The 17,495-nt window shown below is 45.1% G+C and overlaps 1 protein-coding gene across 1 annotated transcript; it reads right to left on the bottom strand.

The window, feature by feature from the left end:
- Window positions 1-10,982: 10,982 nt before the first annotated feature.
- Window positions 10,983-15,183, bottom strand: LOC149452226 (E3 ubiquitin-protein ligase TRIM39-like). Its single transcript, XM_089689605.1, has one exon. The coding sequence runs from the start codon at window positions 14,845-14,847 to the stop codon at window positions 13,300-13,302; it is 1,548 nt and encodes a 515-aa protein (XP_089545731.1). The 5' UTR covers window positions 14,848-15,183; the 3' UTR covers window positions 10,983-13,299.
- Window positions 15,184-17,495: the final 2,312 nt, after the last annotated feature.

Here is a 17,495-nt window from a genome sequence, read left to right as displayed (position 1 = left end):
ACTGCATATCATACAATATACAAGGTTCTGGAATGCCTGTGGTGTGGTGTAGGGCTCAGGGCTCTTCCTCCAACCCATGACACCTCCAAGTACAGAGCTCTTCCCTCAATCCCCCCACTACAGACCTACATGCCTTAAATCAAACAATATTCTGGCAGCTCACACTTTTTGCAGTATTGTACTGGGAGTCCAGACCAGAGAGCAATGATTTACTTTGGCCATTATTTAACCCAGAAAAGGAGGGGGTCTTGGGGTAGCATTAGAGAACAGGGGAGTATTACAGCAAAAGCAATTTTTTTATTTTATACTTGTTAGTAAATCTATTGTTCATTATTTTTAAACCACTTCAGTAGCAGAGCATTTTTGTCTTTTTTTGGACGCATGTAAATATCTGCATTTTTGGCCATAAAATTACTTAAAATTCCCAGGACATTATGTATTTTCTGAAAACAAAGGCCTTACGAATGAAAAAGATCTCAGTCGTACAAGGCACGATCATTCGATGTTCATACAGTGTGTACACAACGTTCGACGACCGATACAGACTTTCCAAACAAAAATTTCCGAAGAGAAAAAATGTTTCTTGTGCGTGAATAGAAGGAATGATTTATGTTTAACGTGTACTGTTTTTGTACAATTTTCATACAAGAAAAATCAGAAACATTAAACAACGTGAAAAAAAAGCCTTTGTCGTATGAGCAATGTCATACATTATTCCCAACCCTGGGTTCGACTCTCTGTAGAACATTGAGGAAAACGGGGCAATACACTTCATGTCAGCTTTCAAACCCAACTCCAGGCACCAGAAACAATTATCCTTGCAGTCTGGGGGAGGGGGGGGGTGTGAAGGGGGGGGGGTTCACTGCAAGGGTAATTTTTTCTGGTGCCTGGAGTTGGGTTTGAAAGCTGATGGTACCATGACAGTATAGATAGAGAAATGTAAACAAAGGAAATGCAGCACTAATTAACAAATAATAAATAAATAATAATATCCAAGTTAAAGTCCCTGACGACATCTTCCTGATGATGAAACACATTGGGTGGAGCTTTAGCGTGTGACATCAATGCGTTCTGGAGGGACGGCAGCCATTTTCTTGAGGAAGTCACATGACATTGTGACGCAACGCGTCGGCCTGACGTGGTGACGCACTTCCGGCCTGGTGGCCATCTTGGTGCACCTTTGATTCCTGTACCCCCATGCAGAGTACACCCAAAAGCATAGGGTTGTGAAGCTGTCATTTCTGGGGACTTATAGGAGCCACTGCTTGATTGTTGACCCCTAGAGAAGGAGATCTGTGTATGGGGAGAGCGGACCAGTGGACACCAGTATATGCTGAAAGGATCTGGGGGTTTGATCCCCCTATACGCTTTGACCCTTACGGGTCGAAGCCTGGAGGTGAGAGGCTAATCTAGCCGTGTGTTGGAGTTTCTGCACCTGGAGTCACTTCACTGTATGGTCACGCGTGTTTGGAATTGCAGTAGTGGTGTCACCCACTTATCGGACATTTTTTTGCACATTATACCTATTTAGTTGTTCTTTAGTGTGGTATTTGCACTGTATTTGCACGTGTTACCACAGTTTTTCATCATTATAACTATTTATTTTAAACTGTATTCATGTGCTGGTTATATTATTAAGAATTATTCACATTTTTTTGTATAATATAAGATTGTCAATACACTAAGTTCATGCACTATGTCATGTTATGGTATATATGTATTAGCTTTATTTTGATCACCATGACCACTTGATTATTATATTTATTATTGATTCACGTGGCCTATTGCATATATTATATACTTTTTATTAAGGTTTATTTAGAGTGGCGCTTTTTTCACTTTAGTGCTTTTGGGATTTATGAGTAGCGCCACATTCCTTTAGATTTTGTTTCCTATTTAGATCATGGGTATATGATTTAATGTTGGCAGCTTCTCTTTTTAGTTTATTTAATATATATTTTTGGTGTATAGTAGTGTGAGAGGTTCACACCATCCTTGTTAGTTTCTATTCTAGTTTATTATTTTTTGTTCTATAGTAGCGCAGGAGGTTCACACCATCCTTGGTAGATAGAGAAATGTAAACAAAGGAAATGCAGCACTAATTAACAAATAATAAATAAATAGTAATGTCCAAGTTAAAGTTCCTGACGACATCTTCCTGATGATGAAACACATTGGGTGGAGCTTCAGCGTGTGACATCAACGTGTTCTGGAGGGACGGCAGCCATTTTCTTGGTTTGAAACTTTTGTTCATACAATGCTGGTTATCTTATGAATTAATGTATGTGGATCTTTTAAAAAATTGGCCAAAGTTTTTACTGAATATTGCACTGAGTTTTCTCTGTTCTCTATCCCTTTTCTGATTGCCGGATGGGAGATTTTTTGAAGTTTTAACAAGTTTCAAAGTGGATAGTTCATATTATATTTGCAAGACGATTTCCTCTGTGGATCACCTGCCATTCTGAGTCCCTATCACATTGTGCTTATTGCAGGGGCGGACTGACAACTCATGGGGCCCCCGGGCAATAGGGGATCATGGGGCCCCTGTGTCCTTGCCCAAACTCAAAAAAGCCTATGAAAAAAGGTACCACGGGCATCTCATGGGGCCCCCTACTGACCCCGGGCCCTCGGGCAGTGCCCGAGTTTCCAAATGGTCAGTCCGCCCCTGGCTTATTGATTGACGTAATAGTCCGGTTTGGGGACCTTTCACAGCGGAGTCATTATCCTGTAGCTGGGAGCGGATGTCCATTGGAAATTATTCACCATACCAATTCCTCAGTATACTGCGCCTACCGACCGCTGCTATACGGTCAAAGTGTCCGGTAAGGGGCCATTTTTTTCAGGGTGAATGGTGACAGTATCACTCTCCTTTATTTCATTTCATTTCTTTGAGTATTTATAAGGACTTTAATTTGGACATTATTATTTATTTATTATTTTTTTAATTAACGCTGCATTTCTTTTGTTTACAGTTTGTGATATTGCCTCTGTTGGTCGGCTGCTTTTTGCTGATATATGTTTATTTATTTTATTTCTTTATTGTTTCATTATATCTGATCACAGTTATTTGTTTTCTTATAGATAGAGAAATGCTGATGCTGGGGACACCTGGCTAACCAGGGACTTGTCCTCCCCTGCAACCAACCCCTCCTTTCCTTTCCTGCATTGTTTTCATTGGCAACAGCTTTAGCTGAATGAGAACAATAAAAGCTATAGAATGCTGTATCTACTATCTATTCTGCTGGTTTTCTTTGTTTTTCTTCTCAGGTTTTGTGGCTCCGACCCCCCACCACACATCCTGGTCACTGATAAGAAGTCACACAACTGGTATTACCAGACTGTCCTCACTGCTTTGATCCTGGACAATTAAAGCTTAAAAGTGGAAATTTGAATGTAAATTGAGCAACCAGTGGGGGGGGGGGGGGGGGGGGTGGTTTGTGAAGTGTTTTTCTTTAGGCTACACTCACACTGGTGAATGGGCCCAACATAGTTTACATGCAAGAACCTCAGCAGGGGTTCCTGGAGATTAGTTGCAGTAGGCAACCCCATTGAAAGCAATTGGTGGCTGCTGGCATCCACGGATAATCATAGCCATTTTCATGTAGTCATGTATTTGGGGCAGCACAGTGGCTAAATGGTTGGCACTTCCACCTGGCAGTACTAGGATGGTTGATTCAAATCCCAGCCAAGGCACCTGCCTGGAGTTTGTATGTTCTCACTGTGACTGCGTGGGTTTCCTCCCACACTCCAAAGACATGCTGATAGGTGAATTGGCTCCTGTCTAAATTGGCCCATGTATGTGTATGTATAAATGTGAGTTAGGGACCTTAGATTGTACACCCCTTGAGGGTGTATATGTATACATATATATGTAAAGCGTGGAGTAAATTGACGGTGCTATATAAGTACCTGGAATAAATAAATAATAAATAAATGTAGTCACTATGCAGTGATCAGTCATTGGTGTCATGAAGCTGGCTTTTCCAAGTGGCATTAGCCCCAGTACTGTGCAGGTACCATCAAATGGGAGGCCAATCAGTCACAGCTCAAGGAACCCCTACCCTGGTCGAGCATGGCTAAGCTTGACAGCCCCATAGGCAAGGAGCCTTAAAAGGGAGCAGAGATAGCAAGAAAAGTGAGGGGACTAAAGCCAACCATACATGGTTTGAAGTTCAGCAGGGACCGGGCAGGATTCAATCCATGTATGGGCAGGTTGATTGCACCCAATTTGATCTATCAGTCAACTTGGAAACAACCAGCCTGTTGGATTTTTTAAATGTGATTACCGCCAGCGGCCGTGACTGCTATCAGTAATATTTGTGTTCTGCCAGCTGGGAAGGCTCCCCGTAACACTACCCCCCCCCCACCGCTGGCAGAACACAATGGCACTGTTGCAGGCAACACAGACTGTGTTGATGGGAGAATGGAGCGTCTTTCTTTTTTTCCACCCATAGAGATACGACTCTAAGCTTTCCATCCTTGTCAGGGACCTTTCCCTATCACTAGTACTGTCCCTAATAGACGGGGTACCTTTCCTTACACTGTCCATTTGCATAAAGCGTGCCAAATCCAGGGGCCAGGGTCTTAAATAGACTCTGCCACACCTAAGATGGCCACCAGAGTCATATGGGCAGCAAGCATCCGTTCGGATTGCTGCCCCAGTACCTCAGAAACCCATAGAGGAACCCTGTTCCCCATGACTTCCTCTCCCCCTTTCCTTTGCGGTTGATCACCACCTGCTGTGCAGACAGCAGACAGTACCTGCCTATGGGCGCAGCATGGCTATGTTGAGGGGGGTGGAGCAGATGTAGTACAGCTAGTCAGGAAGCTCTCCCCCTTAACTTGGGCAGGGAATGACATTGGGGAGCTCCATTTTAATGCGCAATGTGGTAACAAGCAGCAGGTGGTTATTTTTCTTCTCTCTTTTTTATTGACTTTTGATATATACATCCAGACACCAAAAATGCATTTAACATGCATTCCTGTGTTAAGGTAAAAAATACCCCAATACTGTTCTGTGCTCCCTTGTCCAAAACACTTACCTGCGGTCCATGTTCACCGCTTCTGGGTCTCCACGACGTATAGAGGAAGGTACTGAGGACAGCAAAGAGATAAGCACCTTCTGCAATCAGTCAAATTGCAAGCAGGAGGGAGCAGAGGAATGACTTACCAGGTGCTTTGTGTGTCTATAGACGCACACAGCACTGCCCAGGAGTGCGCAAGCATATATATATATATATATATATATATATATATATATATAGTGATGTATGCAACAATGATGCTTATTCCGCCACTGGCTTTGGGACTCCAATGTCAGTGAGCTCTGATAAAATCAATGGAGGTTTAAATTCTTTCTCTGTAAAGCTTCATTCTTGTGGGGAACATGCTAGTGTTATAGAATAAAGGAAAACATCTTAGAACAGGAAGATCCTGCTTTCAATCAGAGTTCCTGAAGAGAAGGGGCACACACACCTTTTCTGCCTGGCTACCATACTTATCCTCCTCTGAAATACCCACCATCATTCTTGGTGACTTTAACATCCCTGTTAATGTTAACATTCCAGCTACAGCTCAATTTCTCAACTTAACCTCATCTTTTGACCTAACACAGTGGTTCTCAACCTTCCTAATGCCGCGACCCTTTAATACAGTTCCTCATGTTGTGGTGACCCCCAACCATAAAATTATTTACCCAGTAATTATAATTCACGAAGTGTCGTTTTACCTCCAATACTGCTGCTTTCAACACAGTAGCTGCTCTTTACACATTGGAAATATGTGTTTTCCCAATGGTCTTAGGCGACCCCTGTGAAAGGGTCGTTTGACCCCCAAAGGGGCCGCAACCCACAGGTTGAGAACCACTGACCTAACACATCCATTCATTCTAATGGTAATACCCTTGACCTCGTATTCTCCCATCTCTGCACTCCTGGCAATCTTACCAACACCCCCTTTCCGCTCTCTGATCACAACCTCGTCAGTTTCAAAGTATTCTTGCCTCCAACCACCTATCCTTCCAAGCAACAAATGATTACTGTAGAAACCTTCATCACTTTAACCCTTCTCTATTCTGCTGCTGACCACCTCTATGACAAAATCTCTCCCCTTTCCTGGCCTAACCTGTCCTCCTCTGTCTACAACAGTTCACTCTCTTCCTCACTGGACCCACTTGCTCCTCTAACTACACGCAGAATCAGGCCACAATTTTTACAAATCTGGCGAACTGACAACACCAGAAATCTCAAGAGACATTGCTGTGCTCTTGAATGACTGTGGCGACTTTGTCCCCCACCCCCTCTACCCACTAACTGCCCAAGAGATTGCCAATCACTTTAAAGACAAGATTGATGCAAGTCTTGAGGATACCTCCACTGTACAGATATCTTCCCCACTTAACATACCACATACAACACTTTCCTCTTTTGAACTGGATACTACTGAAGAGGTTACCAAACTTTTCTCAGATGCCCACCTAACCAATTGTCCCCTGGATCCTGTTCCCTCGCAGCTACTACGGTCAACCTCTTCTTCTATCCTATCACCCTCTCACATCTTCAGTCTCTCCCTATCTACTGGCAACCCCCACCCCCCTAAAGCATGCACAGATTACTACCATATTTAAAAAGCCCTCACTGGACCCACCAACCTGAACAACTTAAGACCCATTTCATTGCTCCCATTCAACTCTAAACTTTTAGAATGCTTAGTCTACAACCATCTTCCCTCCTACCTCACTGTAAACAACCTTCTAGACCCCCTACAGTCTGGCTTTCACTCACAGCACTCTACAGAAACTACCTTACTAAAACTCACTAAGAAGATATTAACTATCAAAACCAATGGCCACTACTCCATGCTCTTACTACTAGACCTCTGTGACCTTTGATACTGTTGACCACCCACTGCTTCTCAATAAACTTCAATGTATTGACCTCCAAGATTCAGCTCTATCCTGGTTCTCCTCCTACCTATCACAGCGCTCCTTCAGTGTTACCTATAACCCTGTCTCCTCCTCCCCACTTCCTCTTTCTGTAGTGGTCCCCCAAGACTCTGTTCTCAGACCCCTTCTATTCTCTATCTACACCTCCTCCCTTGATCACTTGATAACCTCCCATGGCTTCCAGTACCACCTCTACACCTAAGACACCCAAAGTTATTTCTCTACTTTTCACCTCCCCCCTTCCTCTTGCATTACTAACGTAGTAACTGACATATCAGCATGGATGTCACACTGCTTCCTTAAACTACATCTCTCTAACACTGAGCTGATAATATTCCACCGCCTGTGCCCTCCTCCATGACTTTTCCATCAAGATCAATAATACAGCTGTCAGACCCTCCCCTCAAGCCAGGGCCTAATACTAGACCTTGACCTGTCCTTTCAGCCCCAGATCCAATCGCTGTCAAAAACTTGTAGACTTCACCTCCATAACATTTCTAAAATTCACCCCTTTTTAACTAATGAAACCACCAAGCTACTCCCTTGCTATCTCTCAACTTGACTGTTGCAACTCCCTTCTCATAGGTCTACCTTTCCTTTGGCTATCCCCTCTTCAGTCTATCATCCTCTCCATCACTACCAACAACACCACCATCAATCCCGCCCCGCAAGCCAAAGTCCTTGGCGTCATTCTGGACTCAAACCTCTCCTTCCAACCTCATGTCAAATCACTTACAAACACATGCAGGCTCCACCTTCGCAACATCGCCAAGATACGTACCTTCTTTACCCCAGACACCACTAAACTACTTGTACGCTCCCTGATTATCTCACGCCTTGACTACTGCAACTCCCTCCTCACCGGCCTACCCCAGTGCAGGCTCTCCCCGCTTCAGACCATCCTGAACTCAGCGGCTAGACTCATCCACCTCACCAACCGCTCCACCTCTGCCACCCCCCTCTGCCAATCCCTCCACTGGCTCCCTATCGCCCAACGCATCAAATTCAAACTACTCACTCTGACCTACAAAGCCGTTCACAACACTGCCCCTAACTACCTCACCAACCTGATTCCCAGGTATCACCCCACCCGTACCCTTCGCTCTTCACAGGACCTCCATCTATCTTGCCCCCTGGTTTACTCCTCCCACGCATGTCTGCAAGACTTCTCCAGGTCCTCCCCCATCCTCTGGAACTCACTATCTCAATCCATCAGACTGTCACCTTCCCTCCTCACCTTCAGGCGCTCTCTGAAAACCCACCTCTTCAGGGAAGCCTACCCCACCCTCACCTAACAGCCGTTCTCCTTCATTCCTCCTACCACTCCATCCCCAAAAGCCACTTCCTCCTGTACCACTACCCCCTCCCTCCTAGACTGTAAGCTTGAAAGAGTAGGGCCCTCGAACCCCTCGTGTACTGTTTGTAGTTGCTGTACTGTTTCATGTATTGTCCCCCCCTCTATTGTACAGCGCGGAGCAAACCCTTTGGCGCTATATAAACTCGATGTAATGTAATGTAATAATGTAATCATGAAAGCTACTGCCAGACTCATCTACCTTACCAACCGCTCAGCATCTGCTACCCCTCTCTGCCAATCCCTCCACTGGCTTACAATTGTCCAGCAAATTAAATTCAAAACACTAACTACAAAGCCATTCACAACTCTGCCCTGAGCTACATCACCAATCTTTTCTACAAATATCACCCAAACCTCTGTGCTCCTCTCAAGACCTCTTGCTGTCCAGTCCCCTTGTCTCCTTCTGCTCATCTCCAGGACTTTTCCAGAGCCTCTCTCATCCTCTGGAACTCTCTATCTCAGTCTGTCTCCTACTCTGGCTGCCTTTATGCAAGCCTTGACAATTCATCTCTTAAGGGAAACCTATCATGCCTACAAGTAAACATGTATCACTTCCATCAGCTCCCCCCCCCCACACACAGTTATTACCTTTTGTACCATTTGCCCCACCCTATTAGATTGTAAGCTCTTATGGGCAGGGCCCTCTTTACCCTCTTGTATGCTATTGTATTGTAACTGTACTGTCATTGTCTCTTTTTTTATATTGTAAAGTGTTGAGCAAACTGTTGGCGCTATAGAAAACGAAAAGCTCCATGCCAAAGATATAAATAATTATGCAGCTGAAGTCACTAAACTCACTGAGGAGTGTGCAAAGAAACAAATATGTGTATGACCATGCTTAAAATCTCAAGTCTACAACAAGAAAAAGTGTTAAAATATTACTATATAAAATGTATCAACAAAATATTCTCTTTCAAAATATTGTGCATCTCAGGTCACAAACAATGTGTCCATAATAAGTATTATTAAATCCAAAGAAACAAAATCCTTAATGAAAATTGCATCTCTTATCTAGTGCCCTGAGGAAGTCACGTGACCTGTGATGTAACGTGTGGGATGGAAGAGTGCTGTCGTCATTTTCAGAGTGGAACGACAGCCGCCATCTTGCTACACCCATGCAAGTACACCCTGTGTGTTCTATGCAGTTTTACGCTTGTGGGTCTGCAGACCCTGTGAATATTTTTGTAAGTAGTTATTTGGCATGTGTTGCCTTATTAAATAGCTTTACATACTACACTATGGGAGTCCTTTTTTCTCACCTCTTTATGGGGATCACTTGAGAGGCTATCCAGTCCAACATCGGTAGGAGGGGGATACCACCACTGCTGTTACTACTCTTAGATTATTGCCTTAGGTCCAAAGGGGATCAAGACCATTCCGCTGAGCGCTGTTTTGATGTGAATTGGTCCCTAGGGGCCGCAGCGTGGAGGTGAACGGGCATGCTAGTCGGTGGTGGATACGTACAGGGGATCATTGTACCTGTCACCAACCATAGTTTGCATCTAGTCGTTTGCACCAAGTCTTATTGCTGGACGAAACACAGAGTTTCATTGGACTGTTTTTCATTTAGTTCACATTTTTTATGACACATTTGTCCTTTTCTGTCTCTCTCTCTCTATATATATATATTTTTATAATGTTATTTTTCCACTTATGCATTTGATACACCTACCTGTTGTTTCTCATATTGTGGATTACGCTCTCTATGTGGTACTATATATTTTGATCACGTGTTTGGTGCCACTTTTTCACTTATTTATTATTTGTATGCTCACTTCGAGTATTTTATCATTGTTGGTCTGGTTCACTTATATTTATTTTATATACAGGAGGCACTTAGCCCCCCTGTTCACTTCATTCCTCCCCATCCTTATATAGGGGAGTTCTCACCATTTTTGCACTATTTTTGCACATGGCATATTATTGTTTATATATTATTATTATTATACAGGATTTATATAGCGCCAACAGTTTGCTCAGCGCTTTACAATATACTGGGAGACAATACAGCAACAATACAGTTCAATACAAGAGGGACAGGAGGGTCCTGCTCCTTGGATATATATCCTTTGATCACGTAGTTGTTGTCACTACCACCTCACGGTATTTACTTTTGCTTTAATGTTTTTTATCTCTGGTATTTATCAGTTTATATTCATTTATAGAGGACTAGCGCAGCACTACCCTTGTTCGTTTGTTTCCACTATCTTGTATTATCAGGGGCATCCCTAGGGTTGGTGTCACCCAATAACACTTGGCGACACCCCCTCCGACGATCCCCGCAGAATGGATCGGTTCTGGTGATTGAGCATAATGGATTGGACTCCGATCCATTATGCTCAATTCGCAGATCCGATCCATCCTGCAGGGATCGTCGGCTTGCTTTACAACTTACCTTTTCGTGGAGTAGGTATCACCCAGTGCGGCGCGCAACCCCTACACCTGCCTAGGGACTCCACTGGGTATTATAGTTAGGTGTTAGCAGCCATTCCTGGTTCTTGTCCTCTGGGGGGTTAGATTTACCTTTTTTTAGCTTGAGGTTTATTGTCAGCTCAGGAGGTTTATCTCTGTTTCATCTCTTGTCTTACCATTTCCTGCTGACTTTTTCGGCCATGCTGGCACAGTCCCCTATACATCTGACCTCACTGTGTGCACATGACAGGTACTCATTGCATACAACAATCCCAGAGCACTACATTTTATTTTTTCGATGACAATTTACCCATCGCCTCTGTTATAACATAATAGAAACACATAAGTTGTATAAATTGATATTTTAAAAAATATTTTAGTAAGTTCAATCTCACCATGTACTGTATAAGCAACATTTTCAGAGTAATAATATTGTTTAAAGTGCCACAACCTCTATCAGCCAATTAAATCTCACCTCTCGCAGAGCCTGTCGTTTCACTAAGAGATGAAAGATGATTGGTTGATGGGGTTACATCACTTTACATACTGCAAAGTTATAAACTGAAAACAAAATTACAAATATGTAGGATACACTCTATACAGTAAAAACATTATGGCGGATTTCCTCTATTTATAACCATTACAAATCAACTGTTCCCAGTCTAATCTGCAATCTATGCTGACATCACCCAGCCCTTTATCTACAGAAATCCAGTTCTATTTAGGCACAAAATTACAGGCCCATTGTAAAAAATGTCACCATTTATGGGATCCAGAAAACTATTCTTCTGAATAAAGGTTGGCGCTGTAAAAAGTGGAGTTAGACATTGCATGCAGTTATTTCCCCTTGTTACACTACTAGAATTCTCTGAGGAGCTCCAGCCGGAAGGTGATATCTAATTTACAGGTATCTAGTGGGCTGAAGCACTTCTTGGCTTCCTATCTGTCCCCATTTACTTTGGAGTCTCACTCTTCCTGCAACAAAGCAGTTGTCCTGCTCCCACCATAGCTTTCACCATAATATAGAATAAATTATGAATTTACCAGAAGGGGAACCACTTGCAAAGATTTCAACACTGAAAGAGACAGATGAGAAACCAACATGGGCTTAAAGTGTTTCTAAACCCAGGACCCTGCATTCACTATATCTGGTCACCCCGGACCCTGCATTCACTATATCTGGTCACCCCGGACCCTGCATTCACTATATTTGGTCTCCCCGGACCCTGCATTCACTATATTTGGTCTCCCCGGACCCTGCATTCACTATATCCGCTCTCCCTGGACCCTGCATTCACTATATCCAGTCTCCCCGGACCCTGCATTCACTATATCCGCTCTCCCTGGACCCTGCATTCATTATGTCTGGTCTCCCCGGACCCTGCATTCACTATATCTGGTCTCCCTGGACCCTGCATACACTATATCTGGTCTCCCCGGACCCCGCATACACTATATCTGGTCTCCCCGGACCCCGCATTCACTATGTCTGGTCTCCCCATCCCCAGACCCTGCATTCACTATATCTGGTCTCCCCGGAATTTTATCCACTATATCCGGTCTCCCCAGATCCTGCATTTACTATATCCGCTCTCCCCGCAACCTGCATTCACTATATCCGCTCTCCCCGCAACCTGCATTCACTATATCCGCTTTCCCCAAACCCTGTATTCACTATATCCGCTGTCCCCGGACCCTGCATTCACTATATCTGGTCTCCCCGGACCCTGCATTCACTATATCCACTCTCCCTGGACCCTGCCTTCACTATATCTGGTCTCCCCGGACCCTGCATTCAATATTTCCGCTCTCCCCGAACCCAGCATTCACTATATCCTCTCTCCCTGGACCCTGCCCTCACTATATCTGGTGTCCCACGGTACACAGGACATGGAAATACAATTATTTTAGTAAATATAAACTGCTAAATACATTTTCTCATCAGCAGTATATAGCAGTCTTGTGACTTCTGTCAGTGTTCAGCAGAGCACTGGTTAAAGCTTGTAGGAGACGTTTTTTTCTGCTCTAGGAGGACGCAGGACCCATGACCTCTGTCTGGACAGAGCTGATTGGCCCTGTGTTGATCACATGCACTCTCCCAAGAAAAAAAAAACTTCTCTAGCGATACACACCAAACTGAGCATGTGCAGAGTGTCTCCACATAATATGTCTTATCAGGAGATAAGAGGAGGACACTGGAAGAAGGGGAGGATCAGAGAAGACAGGATCAAACAGCCTTTTTAAACAATGCAGAGGATTAACCCCTTAGATTCTGCAGTGAGTATAAAAAGCATGCTTTACTGCATATATAGACTGATTGTACTGTTGTGGGTTTAGTAACAGTTTAAAGTATTCAGCATCTCCTAGATTGTAAACTCGAAAGAGCAGGGCCCTCGATCCCCTCATGTTTTGCATTGTATTGGTATTGTTCTGTCACATGTTCTGTCCCCCTTTGTAATGTACAGCGCTGAGTGAACTATTGGTGCTTTATAAATACTGTATAATAATAATTTGCCAAATATGAATCAGATTTGGGTGGACTGACAAAACTGTCTGCACAGAGGGAAGCAAACAGTATAATATAGTCCTAGTTGATAATTGTCATTGATCCATCGTAAACAGCGAGAACAAGGTGGAGGGGCTCTGGGAAGGTGGTGGTGAAGGTGTGGATGTGTCTGATCGAGTCACACAGCTCATAAAAGGAGATCTGCCTGGCCTCATAATCCAAACAGATCCTGAATTTATGGCTGGTAGGCTTGGACACAAATGATTTAAATGTATAATTAGTCATCGTATTATACTCATCACCAGCCCTCCGCAAACACCAGGAATACCTATAATTCCCAACATATGATTTCTTGTCCATATTGGTGTAACAAAACCCGACTCTCCAGCTACTTGAATTACTCGTGTCCACCTCCCAGGAATGCCGTCCTGAAGAAAAACTTTTCCTGCTTCGAACCTGATAGTACTGAAATCGTCTTGGAGTTTCTGGGCGATTTAATGTTACTGCTGACAAAGATGCAGTTTTCAAATCCCTTGAAATCTGTATATTATTAGCAGCTGATTCCTCGTCAAGTAAAACTCCTTCTGGTTGCTGTATACAGATGGAAATATCTTTTATAAAGTGAGATAATTTGTGTAATCTGTCTGTGATGAGATCCTCATTGAAATCACCTTCACTTGGAATCATTGTGTCAATGTTATTCTCCTGCTCAGTATGACAGATGTCCTCTCTGTCTGAATTCTGATCCTTCAGGATGGTCATTGGGTCGGTGGTTTTACACAATTCCTCAATGTCACTCAAATTTCTAGACAACTTTTCGTTCTGTATCTCCAACTGTTGGATCAGATGGAGGACAGATTGTGAGATCTTCTCTGTCTGCATGGAAATCTCACTGATGACTCTCTGCTCACATTCGTCCAGCTCTCTCCTGACATCTCTGAACAGGGCAGTGACTCTCTCTATTACACCGGCTGCTTTTCCTTCTACATCTGTCTTGCGTTCCTGTAGACTCCGGACCTGGTTCTCAGCCCATGCTTTCTTGGAGGTCATCATCTCCAGATCTTTCCTCAGCTTCTCCTTCTTCTTCTCGGATGCCTCATCCAGTGACTCCACCTGATGTCCTTTGTGTTCTCCAACAGCAATGCAGTAAACACAGATACAAACCCTTTCCTTTGGGCAGTAATACTCCACAATCTTTTTATGGATGGGGCATTTTCTGTTCCCTGGGGAGTTGGTAGGGTCAGATAGGATGTGTTCTGATGACTTGGCGTGGACTCCCAGATGTTTTCCACACAGAGAACTTTCACAGAGCAGGCAGGATTTTATAGCCGGTACAGGAGAGTCCACACAGTACGTACAACAGATTCCCGTATCTTCCTGATCGGGCTGAGAAATGAGGAACTTCTCTGCGATGTTACGTAGAGCTCTAGCATTATACAGTACAGGTCGCTCCTGGAACTCCTCTCTGCACTCCGGACAGGTATAAAGTCCAGACGCCTCCTGAGAATCCAGCACACGGTCAATACAGACCTGGCAGAAGTTGTGTCCACATCTCAGCATTACCGGATCCGTATAAATGTTCAGACAGATGGAGCAGCACAGATCATCTTTCAGATCAGCAGATGCCATTGTAGTCGGCAGGAGGAGAAATGAAACTGAAAGTCTCTTTTGGTTAAACAAGGCGTATGGAATTATACACCAGAAAGGTCACCAGAGCTTCACTTGTCCTGCTCACCTTTCAAAGAACCAGTCCACACACACTGGAAGATCCCAAATGTTTGAAGATTTAAAACACAGTTTGTGGATCTCTGACCTTTGATACTTTGTAGCAGCTTTTGGTGGATTTACCACACTTCAATGTTGCAAGTCCCCAAAATGATCATTTCCTTTGTATCAGTTCAAACATTGATCTCACCGCTTGGGTCATTTGTTGTCTTCAGATCACTCTTTGCTCAGAGACTCTCCTCTGATCTCTCCCTTCAGCAGTCAGAAATACTTCAATTTCCTAGTCATGTGATTACTGCCCCACCCACAAAGGGTAATAAATGTACCGAGCAATGTCAAGAAAATAAAGTGACAGTGTCAATGTAATATAATGCAGAAAGGAGGATGTAAATATCTGCAGAAATATAAAACTGATGTATAGAAGGCAAGCTGGCCGGTCAGGCAAAGATTTGCATAAATCAGATCTGATCTGGATCAGGGCTGCCGACCCATGACAACTTTTTTTACTGATAAAACATGGAAAATTTACTGATTGAACAATTTTTATTGACAATGTGAAATGTGAAAAAAACATTTATTAGAGAAAAAAAACGAAACAAAACAATTTGTCCAAGCAGTGACTGCAGGCAGTAGTGGGAGCAGGGGCGGACTGACCATACAAGCAGTGCCCGAGGGCCCAGGTCAGTAGGGGGCCCCATGAGGGGTTCTGTCACTGCCCCTCTACTTGTTGCTGAGCATTAGTCGTACAGCAGTCTCTGTACATGGTGCTCTCCTAAGCAGCTTCCTATCAGTCACCATAGATCAGTGACGTGAAGGTCCCCCCCCCCCACACACAGATCCCCTAACCTGAGGACAGAACGGAGACAGCCGGTGTCCAGCCACAGAACAGGGAACACCCCCTCCGGGAAAGCCATATATGGCAAGCCCCGCCTCTCCTCTGCAGCACGGCCACCAGGATCACTCAGTGCTCTGCAGCCCAGGGGCCGACTGACCATTTGGAAACTCGGGCACTCGGGTCAGTAGGGGGCCCCATGAGATGCCCCTGGTATATTTTTCATAGGCTTTTTTGAGTTTGGGCAAGGACACAGGGGCCCCATGATCCCCTATTGCCTGGGGGCCCCATGAGTTGTCAGTCCACCCCTCCTGCAGCCCTGCTGTGAAAGGGGCTATGGAGGTGGCAGATGTAACACAGAAGCTCTAGATCCTGCCTGAGACTAGGTGAGAGCAACCTGGGACCATAGTTGTGAGTAGCAGACATACTGAACATCCCCCTAACCACCCTCTCTCTCTCTTGCCCTCCCCTCTCTCACCCCCCTCACTCTATCTTTCACCCCTCTCTCCCTCCCCTCTCATCCTCCCCCCTTTCTCTCTCTCTCACCCCCTCTCTCTCATCCCCCCCCTCTCTCTCATCCTCTCCTCTCTCTCTCTCGTTCTTCCCCTCTCTCATCCTCCCCCTATCTCACCCCCTCTCTCTCTCTCTCTCATCCTCCCCTCTCTCTCTCATCCTTTTCCTCTCTCTCTCTCTCATCCTCCCTTTCTCTCTCATTCTCACCCACACCATTCCTCTCTATCTCACTCCTCTCCCTTGCCCCTCTCTCATCTTTCTCATCCCCCCTCTCTCTCCCCCCTCACCTCCTCTCTCTTACCCTGCTCTCTTTCACCTCCCCTCTCTTTCATCCCCACCATTCCTCTCTCTCGCATTCCTCCTCTCTCTCTCTCTCTCTAATCCTCCCCCCTCTCTCTCACCCTCCGCTCTCTCTCTCTCTCTCTAATCCCCCCTCTCTCTCTCACCCCCCCTCTCTTGCTTCCCCTTCTCTCTCTCATTCTCACCCACACCATTCTTCTCTATCTCAATCCTCTCTCTCTCACCTTTCTCATCCCCCTCTCTCTCTCTTCCCCCCTCTCTCTCACCCCGCTCTCTTTCACCTCCCCTCTGTCTCATCCCCACCATTCCTCTCTCTCACCCCCCCTCTCTCTCATCCTCCCCCCTCTCTCTCTCGTTTGAGGCATTTCGTGTGGTCATTTTGCCAGGGTTGAATCGGTCGGGGTCTAATGCTACGAGTGGTTAGGGGTGCCAGGGAGTCAAGGGCAGCTGACAGTGAGTCGTTGAATGCAGTAGTGGCCAGGTCGGGGCATGACAGAGGGAGGATGCTGTCATACAGACGGTCAGCTGCTGGGTGGAGATGGGTCGGGTTCAGATTGCGGAGGTTGCGGGTGATGGATAGACGCTTCGGGGGGGGGGGGGGGGAGTTGAGGGAGGGGGAGAAGGAGAATGTGAGGAGGTGGTGGTCAGAGAGGGGGAAGGGGGTGTTAGTGAAGTCGTGGGGGGTGCAGAGGTGGGAGAAAACGAGGTCTAGGGTGTTTCCGTTGGAGTGAGTGGAGCACTGAGTGTACTGTGTGAGCGCAAAGGAGGAGGTTAGAAGGAGGAGTTGGGAAGTAGTGTTGGCGTTGATTGGGATATTGAAGTCATCTAGGATGATGGTCGGTAGCTCAGAGGAGAGGAAGAAGGGAAGCTAAGTCGTCAAGGAAGGGGGATGCGGAACCAAGAGGCT

This window comes from Staurois parvus, unplaced genomic scaffold (assembly GCF_062004578.1).
Source record: "Staurois parvus isolate SC_StPar_1 unplaced genomic scaffold, SC_StPar_1.0 ptg000487l, whole genome shotgun sequence".
NCBI classification, from domain to species: Eukaryota; Metazoa; Chordata; class Amphibia; order Anura; family Ranidae; genus Staurois; species Staurois parvus.
Note: the sequence above shows the minus strand (reverse complement) of the source record. Positions and strands in the feature narration are given on the sequence as shown.